Genomic DNA, 21,807 nt, shown 5'->3' with positions numbered 1-21,807 from the left:
AGATGTTTAGAGGTAAGGACAGGTTTCGGCTAACAGTGTCTCATCAGCAGGGTCAATCTCACTTGAACCAATTCCAGTAAACTCCCAGATGTTTAGAGGTAAGGGCAGGTTTCAGCTAACAGTGTCTCATCAGCAGGGTCAATCTCACTTGAACCAATGTCAGTAAACTCCCAGATGTTTAGATGTAAGGGCAGGTTTCGGCTAACAGTGTCTCATCAGCAGGGTCAATCTCACTTGAACCAATGTCAGTAAATTCCCAGATGTTTCGAGGAAAGGACAGGTTTCGGCTAACAGTGTCTCATCAGCAGGGTCAATCTCACTTGAACCAATTCCAGTAAACTCCCAGATGTTTAGAGGTAAGGGCAGGTTTCGGCTAACAGTGTCTCATCAGCAGGGTCGGGATTTGCCTGAGCCAATGAATTAATAATAAAATAACGACAGTCGTAATAATAATACGTTACTTTCCATGTAGTTTCTCTGATAAACATGTTTTCATTAAAGTAAGTTATTATATTTTCATAGAGAGTTAGTAGCGGTCGCTTCCTAAGAAATCAAAATCGATGGGAAAAGATAACGAGATGAAATGGGTTTCAATAAACACCGATTTCAATAAATACTGATTTTATGGGTCTCAAAGTGGGCAAGGGGGGGGGCGAATACCCCCGCCCCCCTCCCAGCCACCCCTGAGCCCCCTCGCATCCCTCCCTGCCCCCCCCCCCCAGTCTCCCCTGTGCTGTTATCGGAGACCCGGGCCCTGGCTGGACTCCGGGGTCACGGGTTCATCATTAACCCGAAACTTGAAGGACGGCCACGGCACACGAGGTGAGCAAACAGGGGGGATGGGGGCTGGGGGAGGGGGTTGTGGGGGTGTGGTATGGAGAGCGGTGGTGCAGTGGTTAGGGCGTTGCGCTACCAACCATGTGCGACCCGAGGTCGATTCCCACTCACGGTCACCAACGCCGGTGACGATTATCTGAACCGGTCCTGGGCCTCCCCTAGGTCGACTCAGCCTCAAATGAGTACCTGGTGCGGTGTGTAAACATCGACACCGGGGAGACAAAGGCGGCCGGGCGTGGCGCTGGCCACGCACCCCCTCGTGGTGCCGTGCCGGCCTTCATAGGTGCTCCTCGTTAAACAGCACTTGCCCCAACAGTTCGTTACAGGCTACACGGGCGATCTTTGTCTTTGGTGTGCGAGTCGAGTGGGTGGGGTGTGTGGAGTGTGTGGAGTGGCCATGGTTTGGTATGTGGGTGGTGTGAGGGCATGAGTGGCGTGGTAGTCTGTTCGTGGTGGTGGCGGTAAGCCGTGATGATAATTATGATGTTGACGGTGATATTTGAACGATCATAGGATCAACAATCATGCTTCGATGATGATGATGATAGCAGAGATGACGCCCGTATATTTGATGAGAGTGACACCACAGATAGCGATGAGAGTTTGACGATGATACGAGTCGCGATCACAGCACCGGCAGTGATCATTCAAACGCGGCCGCCAAGCGCATCCAAGCAGCGAACCCGACTCGGCTGAAGAAGTCGGAGCGCGGATTTCTCATCAGCAGCCCCCCCCCCCCCTCTCTATCTTACACCTCTTCATCTCCTGTGGATCTCAACCAGACGCCCCCCCTCTCTCTATCTTACACCTCTTCATCTCCTGTGGATCTCAACCAGACCCCCCCCTCTCTCTATCTTACACCTCTTCATCTCCTGTGGATCTCCCCCCCCCCCCACTCTCTCTATCTTACACCTCTTCATCTCCTGTGGATCTCCGCCCCCCTCTCTCTATCTTACACCTCTTCATCTCCTGTGGATCTCAACCAGACGCCCCCCCCCCCCCCACTCTCTCTATCTTACACCTCTTCATCTTCTGTGGATCTCAACCAGACCCCCTCCTCACACCTCTTCTTCTCCTGTGGGACACACGCCTACAATGAGCTCTCTCCACGTGTTCCCCGCGCCTCTCCCCACGAGAATCTTCGTCCGAGCCACCGCTCTCTCAGCGACGGATCCTCGCCGCGCGGGGCTTTCGGCCTCCACCGGGTTCCATTTTCACCGGAGGCGCCCAAACTCGGGACAATTTCGGGGATGCGCAACTTGGTCCCCCCGAGGCGCGCCCTCTCGTCAGCCTCTCAACCCACTGCATCCCACTCCAGTGAGGGTCTGGCTGAAGAAGGCTGCCCTCTCTTAGCGTGGGCCCAAGCCTTATATTATATTATCGGAGCCATATATGTTGACTTAAAGCTTTCGTGATGTCATCAGGCGGATGACGGTCGCTTTGCGTTGCGATCGAAACGTCGTAAGAGACACCGCAAACTCCAAATATACAGCAGCAGGCGTCAGGGTCGAGATCGAACCCACGGCGTCCTGTACACCAGGCGAGGTAGTTAACATCTCATAGCCACCGTGGCGCCTGCGTTACAGCCATCGGCGGGGCTTTTAAGTCCACACTGACAATGTTCCACAAAGACAACGATTCCCCGTATAGCCTTCAACAGACTGTTGTGGCAAGTGCTGTTAGCGAGTAGCACCGATGTATGTTGTTTGTGCGTTGAACTTCTTTCGCACCGTACGTAGCCAACCGTGCGAAAGGGAGGTGCGGGGGAAGGACGACAAACCAACACACAAAAAACAGTTCTATATATTTTAAAAAAACGAGTTTGTCAATCTCGAGCACGGATGAGGAACCTTTTTTTTCTGCCAAGGGCCATTTGGATATTTATATAACATCGTTCGCGGGCCATACAAAATTATCAACGTAAAAATTAGCCCGTTATATTTGGTCAAACATTTAATTAACGCACCCCTAATGCGATGGGCTGTAACTGCTTCTCTTTGGCGAGGCGTGGCGATGATGTTAGCCGGTATTGACGATGTTGTTGCTACTCGCAACTGCTTTTCCAGGTTTGCTCTCCTAGATTTGTTGAATTTCGAGTCACGCCTGCGGTTGCCTAGGCAGGGCCACACCAAATGATTTCGCGGGCCTCATACGGCCCGCGGGCCGGACGTTCCACACCCCTAGACGCTGATTTTTAAAGTGCACCGCTCCCAGTGGCTTCGTAAAAAAAAATCGGAAGGAAGAGCGTTCCAGACGGCCGCAGAAGCAGCAGCAGCGTCTTTGTTCGACGGACGAGCTAAAAATCCGCCGCTGCTGCCGCTGCGAGGAAGAGGACCGGGGGTCACGTGCTGATGGTTTTTATTCCTTGACGAGATCAGTGACGTGTCGTTTTTATTCCTTGACGAGATCAGTGACGTGTCGTGGCTCACTTGGGGTGAGCACTTTGTGTGCAATGAGTGCCACCTTACAGAATGAAGGTCCGCAACTGCACACGCAGGGGGGGGGAGGGGGTGGCCAGCGCCACGCCCGGCCGCCTTTGTCTTCCCAGGTACTCATTTCAGACTGAGTCGACCTCGGGGAGGCGCCCAATACCGGTTCCAATGGTTTCAAAATGATGTGCGGCGGCACCCTCACACACTGACCGATGTCTTATCGACCAGTGCCCCCCCCCCACACACACACCACCAACTCCCCGCCTGTGAAAATGAACGAAGAACAACTGCGCTAACTGCTGCGCCACCGCTCCCCCAGCGACCATCAGCCAGCCACGTCGCAAGCGCCCTGGGGTCTCAGCCACCCGCGCTTCCGTCTGAGCTGTCCGGACGAATTGTGGCGCCGTTATGAACGTCGCATCGATCTGTCAATGCGAATTTCACAATTGCCAAACGCTCCGTGTGGGTGGGTGGTGGTGGGCGGGGGATGATGCGGTGACCCCCCCCCCCCATCATCACCCCGCCCCTCTCGCCCCCCTCCCCCCCCCCAGCCAAGCCCAGAATTTTGCGAAGTCGGCGAAAAGTGCGGAGTGCTGATGCAGAATTGACACAGAAAACGAAAAGGGACGAGGGGATTCGCTCGCCCCATGAGAACCGTGGGGGCCGCGGACATCGCCCGCCCGAGTTCGACTCGCGGTCACGGGCGACATCGGCAGAAACGTTTTAATGGGAGAAAAAAAAATGCAGGACACGCAAAACATCCACAGCCCAGTCGCCTCGTTTGCGGCTATGCGACCCGTATATGGCAAACGCATAGAGATAGGTTAAGAACCATAGAGATACATAGAGACACATATAGATATACATAGAGATACCTAGATATACATAGAGACACATAGAGACACAGATATACATAGAGACTAATAGAGACACATATGGATATGCATAGAGATACCTAGATATTCATAGAGACATAGATATACATATAGACTAATAGAGACACATATAGACCCATATAGATACAAATAGATAAATAGAGACACATAGATATACATAGAGATACATAGAGACACATAGAGATACATATAGACACATAGAGATACATAGAGACCCATTTAGATATTTAGAGACACATAGAGACCCATATAGATATATAGAGACACATATAGATATACATAGAGATACATAGAGACACAGATACACATATAGATATACATAGAGACTAATATAGACACATATAGACCCATATAGATATACACAGTCATCGGTTGCGTAACGCTGTGTGGAAGCTACCTGGTCTGTCGCTCCGCACGAAGCTTCAGTTTCATTTATTTGGTATAGCCCTGTGAGCCATTCGGCTCTTGAATCGGGTGCAACAGCAACAAACAAAAAACATGAACAAGAAAAACATCTTAACAAGAAAACATCTTAACAAGAAAACATCTTAACAAGAAAACATCCTAACAAGAAAACATCTTAACGAGCTGAGTGGTAGCAAACGGCACCGCGAGCTTCGGTCATTCCCTCCCTTCTTTACGCTTGCGAAACGTGGACCCCCCGAATGGAACAACTTCGCCAGTTAGAAACATTTAGGCTGGCCTGCCTACGATCTATCCTGGGTTTAACCAGGCTGGATTGTGTGAGGAGCTCACAAATCCTTGAAAGATCTGGGCAAGGTCCCATCGGTGAGCTCCTCCGGCAGACAAGGCTGCGTTGGCTGGGTCATGTAGCCCGCATGCCCAGCCACCACATGCCGAAACAGCTTTTGTTCGGCCGGATCGAGGGAGCTAAACGGGCGCGGCACGGGCTAGAGAAGAGATGGAGTGATGTGGTACAGGAGGACGTGGAGCTGAGTGGACTTGCCGATGACTGGTACCGGCGGTGTCAAGATCGGCCTCTGTGGAGGAGGCTCGTGAAGGACGCTGCTGGGCAGTCGGAGGCAGTCGCCCTCCAACAACAACGGAGGGCGGAGGAGCGACGCTCACAACAACGAGCGGAGCGCCGGCTGGCTAAAGCATAGTAGGTTGGCACAGTAGGGGGCACAGGTGGTGCATCAGCCAATCATCTCAGTCATCTTATTCAGTCAACCCGTGGCACTTGGGTCTGCCCCGTGACCTCCTGCCAGCGGGCGTTCGACACTTCACGTGGCCTCAAGGTGCACATGGCCTGGCACAAGCGTCGTGGTGACGTCACCGCCACAAAGTGGCGAATGGCGGTTGTTGTTGTCTGTGTGTGTGTCAGTGTGTGTGTCAGTGTGTCAGTGTGTGTCAGTGTGTGTGTGTCAGTGTGTGTGTCAGTGTGTGTGTGTCTCTATGTGTGTGTGTGTCAGTGTGTGTGTCAGTGTGTGTGTCAGTGTGTGTGTCTGTATGTCAGTGTGTGTGTCAGTGTGTGTGTCAGTGGTGGTGTAGCGGTTAGCGTGCTGCGCTATGAACCCGGCGATCCGGGTTCGATTCCCGCTCACGGCCAACACCAGTGACGATTATCTGAACCGGTCCCGGGCCTCCCCTAGGTCGACTCAGCCTCAAATGAGTACCTGGTGCAGTGTGTAAACATTGCCACTGGGGAGACAAAGGCGGTCGGGCGTGGTGCTGGCCACCCACCCCCTCGTGTACCGTTACCGGCCTGCATAGGTGCTCGCTAACAGCACTTGCCCCTACAATCTGTTAAGGCTATATGGGGGATCTTTACTCTTTGGTTCTATTCGGTAAAGTCACGTAGGTGACTTTACCGAATAGAACCAAAGAGTATGGACCCTTGCAGTCACGAAAGCTTTAAATCTAGAATTGGGGGATCTTTGTTTTTGTCTGTGTGTGTGTGTGTTAGTGTGTGTGTCAGTGTGTCAGTGTGTGTGTCAGTGTGTGTGTCAGTGTGTGTGTCAGTGTGTGTGTCAGTGTGTGTGTCAGTGTGTCAGTGGGGAGCGGTGGTGTAGCGGTTAGCGCGCTGCGCTATGAACCTGGCGACCCGGGTTCGATTCCCGCTCACGGCCAACACCAGTGACGATTATCTGAACCGGTCCCGGGCCTCCCCTAGGTCGACTCAGCCTCAAATGAGTACCTGGTGCGGTGTGTAAACATTGCCACTAGGGAGACAAAGGCGGTCGGGCGTGGTGCTGGCCACCCACCCCCTCGTGTACCGTTCCGGCCTTCATAGGTGCTCGCTAACAGCACTTGCCCCTACAGTCTGTTAAGGCTATATGGGGGATCTTTGTTTTTCTTTGTTGTGTCAGTGTGTGTGTGTCAGTGTGTGTGTGTCAGTGTGTGTGTGTCAGTGTGTGTGTGTCAGTGTGTGTGTGTCAGTGTGTCAGTGTGTGTGTCAGTGTGTGTGTGTCAGTGTGTGTGTCAGTGTGTGTGTCTGTGTGTCAGTGTGTCAGTGTGTGTGTGTGTCAGTGTATCAGTGTGTGTGTCAGTGTGTGTGTCTGTGTCAGTGTGTGTGTCTGTGTGTCAGTGTGTGTCAGTGTGTGTCAGTGTGTGTGTCAGTGTGTGTGTCTGTGTGTCAGTGTGTGTGTCAGTGTGCGTCTGTGTGTTTGTCCCCCCCCCCCCACTGTTTACCCACCACCGAGTCAACAATTTGACTCCGCGATTTCGCTGCCTCCGCGAGAGTCGAGCGAATAAAAAGCAGGGCACCTCCCCTCTCCGCCTCATCCTCCTCATCCTCCTCACACTGCTCACCACTCCTCCTCCTCGTCCTCCTCGTCGTCCGCATCATCATCATCATGAGGTTCCTCTGTCTCCTGGTCTTGGTCGCATCCAGCTCGCTACTCTGCAGGGCTGACGATGTAAGTGCACATCATCGTCATCATCGTCGTCATCGTCATCATCGTCATCATCATCATCATCGTCGTCATCGTCACCAAACCAACTCCTCATCCATCGCCTCCCGCCACCCGTGCTCACCTTCGTGTGCATGCTGAACTGAAAGAAGTTCAACGCGCTCTCACCTCCTCAACCGCGACCGTCTCTCCTCTCACCTCCTCATCCGCCATCCCCACCGTCTTCACCTCCTCAATGCACAACCCTCATTCCTGCCTCTCCTCGCCTCTGCAATCGCTCCGACCACCCCTCCTCTCACCTCGCCTCTCACTTCATTAATCCCCCAAACCTCGTTGTGACCACGCCGTAGCTACCTCCTTCTCACACCTCATCACTCATCCAAGCGTACTCACCCCACTTCATCATCGGGGTGTGTTGTGCGTGTGGGGAGCGGTGGGCGCGGTGGTCAGCGCTACGCCGCGCTATCAACCGGGCACAGGCGATCCCCTCTAGGTCGACTCAGCCTTAAATAAGTACCTGGTGCGGTGTGTGAAACATCGCCACTGGGGAGACAAAGGCGGCCGGGCGTGGTGTGTGCCGATCGTGTCACGGGTGCCGCTCGCTAACGGCACTTGCCCCAAAAGTCTGCTGCAGGCTGTACGGGGGGATCTTTGTCTCTGTGTGTATGTGTCTGTGTGTGTGTGTATCTGTGTGTGTGTATCTGTGTGTGTCTGTGTGTGTCTGTGTGTGTGTGTCTGTGTGTGTGTGTCTGTGTGTGTGTGTCTGTGTGTGTGTCTGTGTGTGTCTGTGTGTGTGTCCGTGTGTGTGTCCGTGTGTGTGTCTGTGTGTGTATATCTGTGTGTGTGTATCTGTGTGTGTGTCTGTGTGTGTGTGTCTGTGTCTGTGTGTGTATCTGTGTGTATCTGTGTGTGTGTCTGTGTGTGTGTCTGCGTGTGTCTTTTTTAGTCGTAGTTTAGTGGTAATTTGTTTAAGGTGGAGGGGTTACCAGCCCCTCGCACCCGTCCAGAGCCCCCGTTTAGCCCCTGTGGGCCAATCAAAATTGGACCTCCCCCCACAGCACTGTCCACGACAGAGTTGCCCGTCCGGCACCGCGAGGAGGTAGGGGGTTGTTTTGCCGGACGAGGCGATCCGGAGTCTGAGACCAGGAAAGGCACGGGTAGAGATGATCTCCCAAGCGAAATGCTCAGGAAGGGTGGCGTTTGTGCACAGACTGCCCTATATGACATCATAACAACAGTCTGGACCACTGGACGGGTTCCGCAGGGTGGAATGGTGCCCTGGTGGTCCCCCTCTTTAAGTAGGGGGACCGCACAGACTGTAACAACTACAGGGGCATCTCACTCCTCAGTGTGCCGGGAAAGGTCCTGGCAAGGATTATTCAACATCGTCTTGCCAGGCACGCTGAGGAGAAGCTTGCGGAGCCCCAATGCGGTTTCAGAAAAGGGCGGTCCTGCACAGATGCCATATTTTCTGTCCGTCTGCTACAGCAGAGGTGTAGGGAATTCCAACAAGACCTACATCTCTGTTTATTGACCTGGTCAAGGCCTATGATACCATCAGTAGGCCTGGGCTGTGGGTTGTTCTTCGTGCTTTTGGAGTCCCTGACCCTCTGCTCACGATCATTAAGGACCTTCATGATGGTGAGCGGGCCCGGGTAAAACTACGTGGCCGGGAGTCGGAGCCATTCCCTGTACACCTTGGGGTGCGACAGGGATGTCCTCTGGCTCCCACATTATTTAACATCTATTTTGACCACGTAGTTCGTGAAGCCTTAAATAGCTGTACCGGGGGAATCTCCATTTGGTACAGATATAATGGGAGGCTGATCGATGCCCGGGTGCGGTCAAGGGATGGCTCCCTATTGCTCAACCACGTTATGTATGCCGATGATTTGGCAATAGCTGCTCATTCAGAGGACGAGTTGGAGTCGCTGCTGCTGAGACTAGAGCGTGCCACTAAGAGATGGGGCCTTACCATCAGCCCCACCAAAACTAAGCACCTGCCTGGGTATTTTGTACCATCGGACACTCCACCCCCACAACTCCCAATCGGTGATGGGGCAATTGTGGAGAGAGTGGAGAGTTTCCCATACCTGGGCAGTGTGCTTATGACCGGCTCCAGTTTAACAGCAGAGGTCTCACTCCGAATCAGTCGAGCGGCAATATATTTTCATCGGTTGCGTAACGCTGTGTGGAAGCTACCTGGTTTGTCGCTCCGCACTAAGCTTCAGGTCTTCTCGGCCACGGTCATTCCCTCCCTTCTCTATGCTTGCGAAACGTGGACCCCCCTAATGGAACATCTTCGCCGGTTAGAAACATTTAGGCAGGCCTGCCTACGATCCATCCTGGGTTTAACCAGGCTGGATTGTGTGAGGAGTTCACAAATCCTTGAAAGATCTGGGCACGGTCCCATCGGTGAGCTCCTCCGGCAGGCAAGGCTGCGTTGGCTGGGTCATGTAGCCCGCATGCCCAGCCACCGCATGCCGAAACAGCTTTTGTTCGGCCGGATCGAGGGGGCTAAGCGGGCGCGGCACGGGCTAGAGAAGAGATGGAGTGATGTGGTACAGGAGGACGTGGAGCTGAGTGGACCTGCCGATGACTGGTACCAGCGGTGTCCAGATCGGCCTCTGTGGAGGAGGCTCGTGAAGGACGCTACTGGGCAGTTGGAGGTAGTCGCCCTCCAACAACAACGGAGGGCGGAGGAGCGATGCTCACAACAACGAGCGGAGCGCCGGGTGGCTAAAGCACAGCAGGTTGGCACAGTAGGGGGCACAGGTGGTGCATCAGCCAGTCATCTCAGTCAGTCGACCCGTGGCACCTGGGTCTGCCCCGTGACCTCCTGCCAGCGGGCGTTCGACACTTCACGTGGCCTCAAGGTGCACATAGCCTGGCACAAGCGTCGTGGTGACGTCACCGCCACTTAGTGGCGAATGGCGGTTGTTGTTGTTGTTGTCTGTGTGTGTCTGTGTACCTAGCATGGTACAAGCGTCGTGGTGACGTCTCCGCCACTGAGTGATGGACGGCGGTCTGTGTTGTAGTTGTGCGCGCATTTGGGCACGAATGAATGCTTGTTCATGTTTGTTAAACTTCTTTCGCACCGTACGTAAGCCAACCGCGCTCGCCATAGGTGCGGGGGACAACAAACTAGACACAACAACTAGACACAACAACAACAACTAGACACAACAACAGAAGCAGCTCTAAAGAAACGAGTGTTTCGATCTAGATGATGATTTTAAAAGCGCACGGCTACCAGTGGCTTCCCACCATCGGAAGGAAGAGAGCGTTCCAGACGGCTTCATGACGTTATGTAGTGTCGTGTATAGTAGTGTAGTGTGTGTGTATAGTGTATAGTGTAGTGTATAGTAGTGGAGTGTATAGTGTCGTCTGTAGTGTATAGTAGTGTCGTGTATAGTGGAGTGTATAGTGGTGGAGTGTATCGTGTGGTGTATAGTAGTGGAGTGTATAGTGTAGTGCATAGTAGTGTACTGCATAGTAGTGTAGTGCATAGTAGTGGTGTATAGTTAGTGTAGTGTGTTGTGTAGTGCATACTAGTGTAGTGCATACTAGTGTAGTGCATAGTAGTGTGGTGTATAGTCGCATACCTATCAATCCATACGTTTTACCCCGTATTCTTGTACAGGGAAATTTAGTTTTCAGGTCCATACGGCGTACAGACGTTTCAATACGGGCAACAACATTGTTTTGTCTATTTGTTTGTGTTTCTCCTTGTGTGATGGGACTTTGTAGGATGAGATTTATAAGGGGTACGGGGTGACCAATAAGTCTCTGAATTGGTCTGTAACAAGCTAGGGCACGGATAAGGGGTTGACATGCATTTAGTAGTGTAGTGTATAGTGTAGTGTATAGTGTAGTGTATAGTCGTGTAGCGTATAGTTTAGTGTATAGTGGAGTATATAGTCGTATAGTGTAGTTTATAGTGTAGTGTATAGTCGTGTAGTGTATCGTTTAGTGTATAGTGTCATGGAGTGTAGAGAGTATATAGTCGTATAGTGTAGTGTATAGTGTCGTGTATAGGATGAACGTTGAGATGTACAAGGGGCACGGGTTGACCAATAAGTCCCTGGATTGGTCTGTAACAAGCTAGGGGCACGGATAAGCGGTTGACAGCTGACGACGACGACGACGATGAATCGGTGCTCGCTAACAGCCAGCGCGTGCGCCCCACGCACAGGACCACAAGAGCCACGAATCCCACGAGGGAGGCGTCAAGGACTCGTGCCCACTCATGGTGAAGGCGATCGACTCCGTGCAAGGGAAGCCCGCGGCTGGAGTCAAACTCAGCGTGATGAAGAAGCAGGACGATGCCTCCTGGAAGGAGGTGGCGACCGGGTGAGTGGAGCTGCCCCCCCCCCCCCCAACTACTGCCCACCAACCCCGCCCCCCCCCCCCACCAACTCGATCCACACCCAGTAGCTTTTACTCAAAGTTTGATTTGAGAACTCGACGGAGACCCGGGTCTCGGTCTCACTTGCAAGAGTGAGCGAGCGAGTGAACGAATGAACGATTCGGCGAGCGATTGGGCGGGTGAATGAGTGGAGTGGGTGAGCGGCAGGAGCGAGCGAGCGAGTGAGCGAGCGATTGGGTGAATCATTGGCAGGGTGGGCGAGTGGCAAGAGTGAACGGGTAAGCGAATATTAATCTCGATTTGAAGCTTTCGTGACTGCAGGAATCCATCCTCTTTGGTTCTTTCGGTTAAGTCGCGTGGGTAGAAATTTTAAAAAATGTCACGACGTTTCGGGCGCAACACACCTGATGACAGACGCTTGTGTTGCGCCCGAAACGTCGTGGTTTATTTTATTTTATACCACGTGACTTTACCTAAAGCACCAAAGAGTAAGTGAATGTGTGTGAACGATTTTAATAATTGGTTTAAAAGTGATATGCGTGGCCTCACCCGCTCCCCCCCCCCCCCCCCCCGTCTTGCTCCCCCGTCAGGGTGACGGGTAAGACCGGCGAGTCTCATCATCTCATCAGCGACAAGGACTTCACGGAGGGGACCTACAAGGTGCGGTTCGAGACTCAGCAATACTGGACCAAGACCGGCATCACTCCCTTCCACGAAGCGGCCGAGGTGGGCGGCATCGGCACCACCACCATCAACACCATCAACACCACCACCATCAACATCACCACCATCTCCATCAACATCACCACCATCAACATCATTACCACCACCATCAACATCATCACCACCACCATCATCAACATCATCACCACCACCATCAACATCATCACCACCACCATCAACATCATCACCACCACCATCAACATCATCACCACCACCAACATCATCACCACCACCACCACCAACATCATCACCACCACCACCAACATCATCACCACCACCACCATCTTCCTCGACATCGCCACCAATCACCAGTTTCACCATCTGGCCCAACACTGTTTGAGACTAAGCTCTAAAGAAGGCTGTCTTTGGTGTGGACCAATCAGTTTCAAAGAGAATGCACCTACACCAGAGACGGCCTTCTTCATGGCCTAGTCTCACCACCAGTGTCAGACCAGAGGACGCCAGAAGGCGACCAGTACAAGGACAATACCACCATATTATCAGTTTGTTTCCATGTTCACCATAAGCACCGTGTGTGTGGTTAATCCGGTAACTTGATCCATTGCAAAAAGCTTAAATTTTGGTGTTTGAACATCTCGACACACAACTCCTGTCTTATTGCCCGAAAGGGTAAAACCTGTTCTTATTTTTTTCATACTTTGATAGTGGCAGAAAGGTCACATTTATAACCGGCGGGGGGGGGGGGGGGCAACCGACCAAATTAGAGAGGGAAAGCCGCTTTATAGCAGACTCAAATCTATCTACCGACTCCTCCAATTGCCCGATTTCAAGTGGCAAGGCGTTCCATTGCTTGTGGGTGCCATGCAAACAAAAGCACCGATCGCCAAAGAGAGCACGACCAAGAGATCTGGGAGTGCCGAGCAATTGGAGATCAGAAGATGTTAAGGAATATGAAACTATATATAAGAATAGGGGTTTTACACTTTCTGGCAATAAAATAATAGGCGGTGTTAAGATGTTCAAACACCAACTAGAAACCTTCCGCAAGGAATCAAGTTGCTGCATTAACCGCACAGAGTGCTCGTGGTAAAATATGCAAACAAACACGGCTCTGCTTAATATATGGCATCGTCTTTGAAAGGACCTTGATGGAATATGCACATTTATTAGTTCCTGAAAGTAATGTATTTTTACTTAACGTCGATTTATGTCAGTGCAATATTTCTCATCGTCTCTCACGCCAGACGACAAGGCGATTGGGGTTTTTAAATTTAACTTCTATTTCTCTTTCCTTAAGTTATTTTTAAAAAAAATTCGTGGAGCTTTTGCCATTTTGGGTGACCCCCCTTCCCCTCCCAGTCCAGGCTCAGGTCACTGTTGCAAATGAGACTTCTACCCTGGCCTCTTGCATTCTCACCCTGGTTACAACAAACATCAACTTGAATTGGCCAACCCACCCAATCATCCGATCACCCCACCCACTTAATCACCCACACACTCGCCCCATTCAATCATTCATTCACTCTCATTCACTCATTCATTCACTCACCCACACACCCATTCACTCACCCATTCAATAATTCACTCACCCATTCAATCATTTACTCTCACCCACACACCCATTCACTCACCCATTCATTCACTCACCCACACACCCATTCACTCACCCATTCAATAATTCACTCACCCATTCAATCATTTACTCTCACCCACACACCCATTCACTCACCCATTCATTCACTCACCCACACACCCATTCACTCACCCATTCAATAATTCACTCACCCATTCAATCATTTACTCTCACCCACACACCCATTCACTCGCCCATTCATTCACTCGCTTTTGCATACGAGAGTTCTCACCTGCCCCCCCCCCTCCCCATGCCCCCCACGCCCCTCCCCCCAGGTGGTGTTCATGGCCCATGGCGCGGGACACAAGCACTACCACATCCCCATGCTGCTGAGCCCCTACTTCTTCGCAACAGGGGCCATCGTGGTAGACGGAAAGGGACACTGAACCCCCGCGGCTCCCCCACCCCCATGGGCCCACAATAGGGGCCCGTGGCCCTGAACGACCCCACCCCCCCCCCCCCCCCCCGAGGGAGAGGGGATTCCGGAACCCCAAGGGGACCCGAATACCCCCCACCACCACCACCCCCTCTCAGCCCGTTTTCCAGATACGTTGTAGGTAGAGGGGTGACGACTTCCCTGCTGCCGTCGTTAAGAGTTTCGTTTCTTACCGCCGCTGTCACGCGCCGTGTAACGTCGCGTGACAGCGCGTTGCAACCACACCGTGCAGAGCCACACCACACCACACACACCATCTGAACCACACCTGGACTACACACCACACACACCATCTCAACCACGCCTGGACTACACACCACACACCATCTCAACCACACCTGGACTACACACCACACACACCATCTGAACCACACCTGGACTACACACCACACACACACATCTCAACCACACCTGGACTACACACCACACACACACCATCTCAACCACACCTGGACTACCCACCACACACCATCTCAACCACACCTGGACTACGCACCGCACCACACATACATATACACACCATCTCAACAACACCTGGACTACCCACCACACACACACCATCTCAACCACACCTGGACTACGCACTGCACCACACATACATATACACCCCATCTGAACTACACCTGGACTACACACCGCACCACACAATAGAAGACCCATACCACGCCGCGCCAAAACCGGTAATAAACGACGTTGACATCGCTGGAGTGAGCAGACTCAATGTTGTGCGATCCAACCACCACCCGAGGTGGGATAGAGCAGTTGGTGTGGTGCGGATGATGCCGTCTCGATAGAGTTCGGTGCGATTGGTGGTGTGCATCGTGTGGTCCAGATAGCCTGGCACAGTCTGGTGTGGTTGATGTGGTGTGCACGGTGTGGTACGGTATGGTTCGTGCGGCATGCATGGTGTAGTCCGGTTTGGTTGGTACGGTCAGCGTGTGGTGTGCATAGCGTGGCGCAGTATGGTTGGTGTCGTGTGGATGGGGCGGTGTGGTGCGGTGGAAATGGTGTAGTCCGGTGTGGCGAGCACGGTGCGTGGGCTCGTGGTGCGCCACTTTGCCACGGGACTGTAGCTTGGCCCGCACATCGCGGCCCGGGGTTACACCGGCAGACGCTGGCGCCACGGTGGCTTACTCACGATGACACGAGACCGCTGTTGATTTTGGGATCCACGTCCCGTCTATTTCACAGGCGATTCAAACGCGAGTCCCGTGAGCGCTGCAGGCAGGGAGGGTCGCGTCCCCGCACGACAAAACGGGTGGCGATTCAGTGACACAAAGACAAGACAAACATCCCCCACCCCCCCCCCCCCCCCACGTATAGCATCAACAGACTGTAGGGGGCAAGTGCTGTTAGCGAGCACCTGTGAAGGCCGCCACGGCGCACGAGGGGGTGGGTGGCCAACACCACGCCCGGCCGCCTTTGTCTCCCCAGTGGTGATGTTTATACACCATACCAGGTACTCATTTGAGGCCGAGTCGACCTAGGGGAGGCCCAGGACCGGTTCAGATAATCGTCACCGGTGTTGGTGGCCGCGAGCGGTTAGCAGCGCTAACCGCTGCACCACCGCTCCCCGTAGTGACAGTGACACAAAGACACACAGTGACACACACACACAGCTGCCGCCAATCCCAGCCTGAACTCATTCAGACCCCCCAAACCCTACCCGCGCTCTCCAGTATTCGGAGTACTGTAAAACCACACCCTTTACCACTACCCTACACCGGCGCTTGCCTCTCTTTAAAAAAAAAATAGCGCCTTTGTACCACTGCAGAGTGTCGAACTCAGGGGACGTAACGACTCGGAACTCTGTCGATTCGATTAAATCTCGTAATTCGATACCACAACAGCAGCAATTACAATCTGGCGAATGCAGCGCCCTCTGAGGGCCGCAACGGGCCACGTGACATTGCAAATGGCACGTGAAACGAAAAGCGACCCGGCTGGTTCTGACCACCTCGAGGTGGTGTGCGGCGATTGGTGTGGTGTGCACCGATTGGTGTGGTGCGATCGTGGTGATGTGCAGTGATTGGTGTGGCGTCCTGATTGGTGTGGTGTGATTGTAGTGATTCGCAGCGATTGGTGCGGTGTGTGATTGCGGTGGTGTGGTGTGATTGGTGCGGTGTGCGATTGTGGTGGTGTGGTTGCTGTGGGGTGGCGTTATTCTTACGCACGCGACCCGCGACGTGTATCCTGGGCTAATTGTGACCTCGATCACCCCCCTGAATTTGAATCTCAAAAGCTAAGCGAAGCTAAGCATGTGCTAAGCCTGGAAGCAGCCCTTGCACGGGCGAGAACCGTGCAATGCAACAGGCGGTATAGGCTGCTTCACGGCTACGTTACGGGCCGGCGGTAGAGGCGCCGTGGTGGCGAGATGTTACCTCCCTCGCCTGGTACGCAGGAGGTCCGTGGGTTTGATCCGGACCCTGTACAAAACATCATTTTATTTTTGTAATGTTTGTTGGCCGACCTGCCCCTACCGGACATCTGTGAAAGAGAGCTTCTCAGCTCATACGATTCCTCATCCAGTCTAAACACCGATTCTGCTAACCGGAGTTTTGCATTTCATCCCCGTGGTCACGCCGATTCTCCCCCGGGTCCTCCGGGTTTGCCCTTCCACATTTAGGAATCGACGTCACGCGTTTTAGAGTATTTGGCTGCTGTGCATTTCCACGCGACGACGATGATGGGCTGTCGCTTTCGTCGTTGAGCGATCGTTTGTGGCCAACGTCGCTGCCGAAAACAAACACAGCTACACGACCTCGGTGGCCCTTTAGCTGGTTAAAAAAAAAACGCTTAATTTAATCAGCATATGGCCAATGCGTCGAAATCAATTGCAGCCCTACGCTCTTACGTCTTGTCTGCTCCTTGCCGCTCCAGAGGCAACACGTGTTCGTGTGGGTCAAGGTGTGGTCTCGAAATAAATTCCCACGACCTGCAACAGCGTGGGAGGAGGGGGGGGGGAGGTGTCTCTCATCCGGCAGTGGATTGACAGAAAATGTCCTGAATGAATATAGCTGCGCACACACACAACACGTATACTGCACCGAATACACACAGCCCATGTACAGGCAACAGGCGTTGTCCGCATAGCGCGCGGAGGCAACACGTGTTCGCATAGAGCGCGTACAGGCAACACGCATGTTCGCGTGGCGCGGGGCAGAGGCAACACGTGTTCGCATAACGCGCGTACACACACATCGCATGCGTGACACGCCCGTACGTATAGCGCGCGCGCACACCACGCATGTACACGCAGCAAAACTAGCGGGGCACAGCACGGTACAGCTCCATCAGAGGGGGGCCAAGTGCCTCTCTTCATTGGGGCTTTGGCAGTCGGGGAGGGGGGCGTGAGGGGAGGAACTCTGCCCTTGTGAGCCCTGCCCTTAGGATCCCAGTTCGATCCCCAGTCACCGTACATCGGTAATAAAACCACGAGGATTACATTACACAGCAGTGAGGTTTAGAGGTCAGTGTCCAGCCCAAGTGGAGATCTTGCGGGGGGGCGGGCGGGCGGGCATGGATCCCCTACCCCCCCCTCCCCCTACACGGAGTGCTGTCCATAGTGAATAAGGTGGAACAGTATATCATGTAAACAAATGCAGGGGTGGGTTAGTACCGACAGTTTGTGGAAATTCGCGTTATCATAATCGCCAACGTCATGAATTATTAAATCAACATCGTCGCGAAACATCATCACCGTCCCGCTGCCATAGTCACGAATTAAACCGCAAAGTAAAAAGAGGACGATCGCGTTGACCCTCGCCATGCCCCACCCCGACCTCCACAGTGCAACCTGCGACCTGAAGGAGCCCAGCTTTCAAACCCAGGTCTCAGGTGTGAAACCCGGGCCTCAGGCCTCAAACCCAGGCCTCAAATGCGGGCTTCAAACCCAGGCCTCAAACCCAGGCCTCAAATCCGGGCTTCAAACCCGGGCCTCAAACCCAGGCCTCAGGTCTGAAACCCAGGTCGGAAACCCAAGTTTCAAACCCAAGTCTCAACTCTAAGTCTCAGGTGTGAAACCTAGGCCTCAAACCCAGGTCACAGATGTGAAATCCAGGTGTGAAACCCAGGTCTCAGGTGAGAAACCCAGGTCCCAGGTCTCAAACCCAGGTCCCAGGTCTCAAACCCAATCTCTGGTCTGAAACCCAGGTATGCTTCAGGTCTCGATCTCAAATCTCAAAATCCAGTTATCAAACCCAAGGCTCTCACTAACCAGGGTGGCTCAAATCAGGCCGCAATATAAACCCGGAACCCACGAGCTTCGAACCCGTGGCTCGAAGCTCAAGCCCAGAGGAGCACGAGATGCAGATAATCTCGTGTTCTCAAGAGCCATGGGGCATCTGGGGTCAAGGTCAGATGTTGTGAGGGTCACAGCCCTGGTGAGTCAGAGGGTGGGGGGGTGGTGCCCCTCTGTGCAAGAGGACAGTGCTGCCCACTTTCCGCAAGCGCATCCAGAGCACGCAGCCTCCCCGGCCCTGCGGGTGCGCTCACCTGGGAGCGAACTGATCCCAGGCGATCTCACCGGGGGACATAGGGCACGCACGAGCCTCAGGTGAGCTCGCCTGCAGTGGACAGCACTGTGTTCTTGAAGGGCGTAGGAGGTATGTGGTGTTCGTGGGGGGCTGTGGGCGAGGCATGGGGCGGGGTCGGGGAGGGCATTTAGAACCAAAAAGGCATTTATGTACAAAGGTAAAATTAAATAAGGACAGGTAAATGGCCGCAGATTATAAAACACGCGTCCCGGCCACATCGCTCCTCCCTCGGCAGACGACGCGTTTCCGGAGCGAAGGGAGTGCACGCTACATCGTCCCGACGATGGAAACGCGCGCATTCTCATTCACGCGCGCGCGCTTATTCACATATGGAGAAAATGTTTTTCTTAAATCGCTCGCTTGGTACGCGCAAGAGATGCTCACAGGTAAACTCACTCGCACACTCGCATCCCCCTTGGTGGTGGTGGGTGGGGGGAGACGTGAGAGAGGGGTGGCAATTGCCGTTCAGCGAGCAGGCTACGAAGGCCGGAATGATGGCACGGAAGGCGATGTCGTGAGGCAGCACCACGCCATGCTGCCTTTGTTTTCTACAGTGCCGAACGCTTGCACACAGCACCACGTACCCTCCTTTGAAAGACCGAGCCAAACCTGTGCAAGGCCCAGGACCGGTTCAAATAGCATGAGCAAGCGACTGCTAGCCACGGCCGGGGATTGAACTCGGGTCGCCGGGTTCGCAGCGGCACAGTGCGGTAACTACTCTGCCACCACTCACGACTCGCGTTCTCTGTGTGGCGGTGACATCACCACAGAACGCTTGCGCCAAGCTAGGTGCACTCTGAGGCCGTCACATGAAGTGTTGAAGGCTCGCACACGCACACACACAGACTCGCACGCGCAGATGCCATCTCGTGGTTTCATCACCGAGATTGAGGGCACAGAAACATCACGATTCAAAACGGCCACGTGAAAAAATAAACTACATCCACAGCTCTCGAACAGACTCCACGGCTGGCTCGCGCAAACACGGTTCGCACTCTCCCTCGCACGCAGCTCACACCGACACCCACTCCCCGCACAGGTCACTCGCGGCCCACGCAGCAGTGGCACGGCTCAACCCCAAGGGCTTCATAAGCACTGCGTGGCTGCGAAAAGCAAAGTACGCACTGAGCGGCCTACACAGCGCACGCGCGCAGCCACGTGACACAACCACACTCACAGAACAATCGCGCGCACACACACACAATGGTAAAAATATCCCCCCACCCCGTCTAGCCTTTAACAGACTGTTGGGGCAAATGCTGTTAGCGAGCGCCTATGACGGCTGGCACGGCGCACGAGGGGTTAGCCAACACCGTGCCCGGCCGCCTGTGGCTGCCCCAGTGTGGATGTTTACGCACCGCGCCAGATACGCATTTAGGGGAGGCCGAGGAACGATTCACCGTTAATGGTCACGACCGATGAATGGAACTCAGGTCGCCAGGTTTATAGAACAGTGCGGTAACCACTACGCTACCGCTCCCCCACATATTGCTACGACACTAACAGATACAGCACACTCGCAGACAACACAAGCGCACACCACAAATCGCACACAATACGACACGCACGGTGCAATCACACACACACACAAAACAATCACGTGCATCGCACAATCACGTACAAATGACAAAGATCCCTCTCATAGCCTTAGCAGACTTTCGGGACAAGTACTGTTAAGCGAGCACCTACGAAGGCCGGCACGGCACACGAGGGGGGTGGGTGGCCAGCACCACGCCCGACCGCCTTTGTCTCCCTAGTGGCGAAGTTGACACCCTGCACCAGCTACTGAAATCGGCCGGGATCATCGGCCACCGGCGTCGGTGGCCAGCGAGCGCGCGACCGAACCTCGGTCCGCCGGGGTTCGCAGCCACAGCTCGCCGACCGCTGCGCCACCGCTCTCAAGCAACACAAATCCCAAGCGCGCGCGCACAGAGCGGAACGCACGGCGGCCCGCGACCCGCAACCGGACTCACAGCGCCGCTGCCGTAAACAACACTCGTTGGGTGAAGCGCCCGGAGACGCCCGTCGTTCCGTGGTGGTTCGTGGTGGTGGCGGCGGGCGCACCGATTCGCCCCTCCGTCGCCACCGTAAACTTCTCCGGGGCTCACTCAGTAGTTTCGCGAAGGCGAGGGACAGGGCGTCGTATGGGGGGGGGGGGGGGGGGGCCTTGTATTTGAGGTGGTGGGGCGGCGGGTAGCCCCCCCCCCCTCTCCCTTCCCCCACCCTCGCCGTTTTTTGGACGATCGTCAGTCGGTCGGTGCCGGCTGTAGTTTTGTTTAATTTCTTCTCGCCGCGGGAGTTCATCGTGGTTTTGTGTTTTGTTCCCCACCCCCCCCCCCCCCCCAAGACTTGCTGTCTTCCTCCCGACATCTTCACCCCGTCCATCGTTGTTGATTCCATTAAAAAAAAAAATCTTCGATAAAACCCCCCCCCCCCACCACCACAACCACAACCGCCGCCACACTTCAGAAACGCATCATAAATAATGACCGCACATCGGCGAGATCGACGCTCGCTTCATCTCGGTCGCCACGTCTCTCTCTCTCCTCTTCCTCCGTCACCATCACAAATCCGATCAGCTGCAGGCGCCAGGGGTGGGTGGTGCGCGAGGGTGGGAGCGAAGGCGGCATCGTACCCTGAACTGCCGCCCCCCTTCTCGACGTCTCTCTCCTCCCACGAATATCGCCCCCCCCCCCACCCACCTCCTGCTGCCCTCCCTCCTCCCTGCCACTGCTGCCCCCCAGGGCCATGTGTCAGTAGTTGGCGGGCAGCGGTGCGAGCTCGGGGGAGAGGTTGACGGTGATGTTGGTGTAGAGCGGCGTGCGGGCGCGCTGGGCCCGGTAGCGCAGGTTGCTGATGCCGTCCACCGCGTTCCGCTCCCGCGAGCGGTGCAGCAGCAAGTACCTGGTGGAGGATGGAGGGGGAGCGAGGTGGGGGGGGGAGGAGAGGACTGAGCAACCACAACCAATTCTGACGCTACACACAACCAGCACTGACGTTACTACTGTGGTACACGAGAGGGCTGGTGTGGCCAGCAACCACGCCCCAGTGGCGATGTTTACACACCGCACCCGGTACTCATTTAAGGCCAGGTCAACCTCGCGGAGGCCCA

The 21,807-nt window shown here is 54.3% G+C and overlaps 2 protein-coding genes and 1 long non-coding RNA gene across 3 annotated transcripts in view; 1 reads left to right on the top strand and 2 right to left on the bottom strand.

Moving 5' to 3' along the window:
* Positions 1 to 6,888: 6,888 nt before the first annotated feature.
* TTR (transthyretin) lies at positions 6,889 to 14,862 on the top strand. The gene is made up of 4 exons (XM_032974847.2): positions 6,889 to 7,044; positions 11,234 to 11,391; positions 11,998 to 12,133; positions 14,000 to 14,862. Exons 1-4 carry the CDS (start codon positions 6,982 to 6,984, stop codon positions 14,108 to 14,110), a joined length of 468 nt encoding a protein of 155 aa, XP_032830738.1. The 5' UTR covers positions 6,889 to 6,981; the 3' UTR covers positions 14,111 to 14,862.
* Positions 6,910 to 7,322, bottom strand: LOC116954277 (uncharacterized). The gene is made up of 2 exons (XR_004404709.2): positions 7,237 to 7,322; positions 6,910 to 7,206 (listed from the first exon to the last, which is right to left on the bottom strand). It is a non-coding gene; the product is annotated as an uncharacterized LOC116954277 (long non-coding RNA).
* A 454-nt stretch (positions 14,863 to 15,316) lies between the features above and the next one.
* Positions 15,317 to 21,807, bottom strand: part of LOC116954225 (beta-1,4-galactosyltransferase 6-like) — a 43,521-nt gene continuing 37,030 nt past the window's right edge. The window contains exon 9 of the mRNA XM_032974785.2: positions 15,317 to 21,599. Within this exon, the coding sequence (XP_032830676.2) occupies positions 21,449 to 21,599 (151 nt within the window). The 3' untranslated portion in view covers positions 15,317 to 21,448. The remainder of the gene's footprint in view (positions 21,600 to 21,807) is intronic.

The sequence above is a fragment of the Petromyzon marinus genome, chromosome 54 (assembly GCF_048934315.1).
Source record: "Petromyzon marinus isolate PM22_M1 ecotype Great Lakes invasive population chromosome 54, UKy_Petmar_22M1.pri1.0, whole genome shotgun sequence".
Lineage (NCBI taxonomy): Eukaryota > Metazoa > Chordata > Hyperoartia > Petromyzontiformes > Petromyzontidae > Petromyzon > Petromyzon marinus.
The sequence above is the reverse complement of the archived record's forward strand: the minus strand, read 5'-3'. Positions and strand labels throughout refer to the sequence as shown.

Bases quoted from the DNA above. Each gene is read 5' to 3' on its own strand.
- TTR (XM_032974847.2), top strand. From the start codon at position 6,982: ATGAGGTTCCTCTGTCTCCTGGTCTTGGTCGCATCCAGCTCGCTACTC. The intron at 11,392-11,997 runs GTGAGTGGAGCT...CTCCCCCGTCAG, and splicing joins TGGAAGGAGGTGGCGACCGG to GGTGACGGGTAAGACCGGCG. The intron at 12,134-13,999 runs GTGGGCGGCATC...CCCTCCCCCCAG, and splicing joins CCTTCCACGAAGCGGCCGAG to GTGGTGTTCATGGCCCATGG.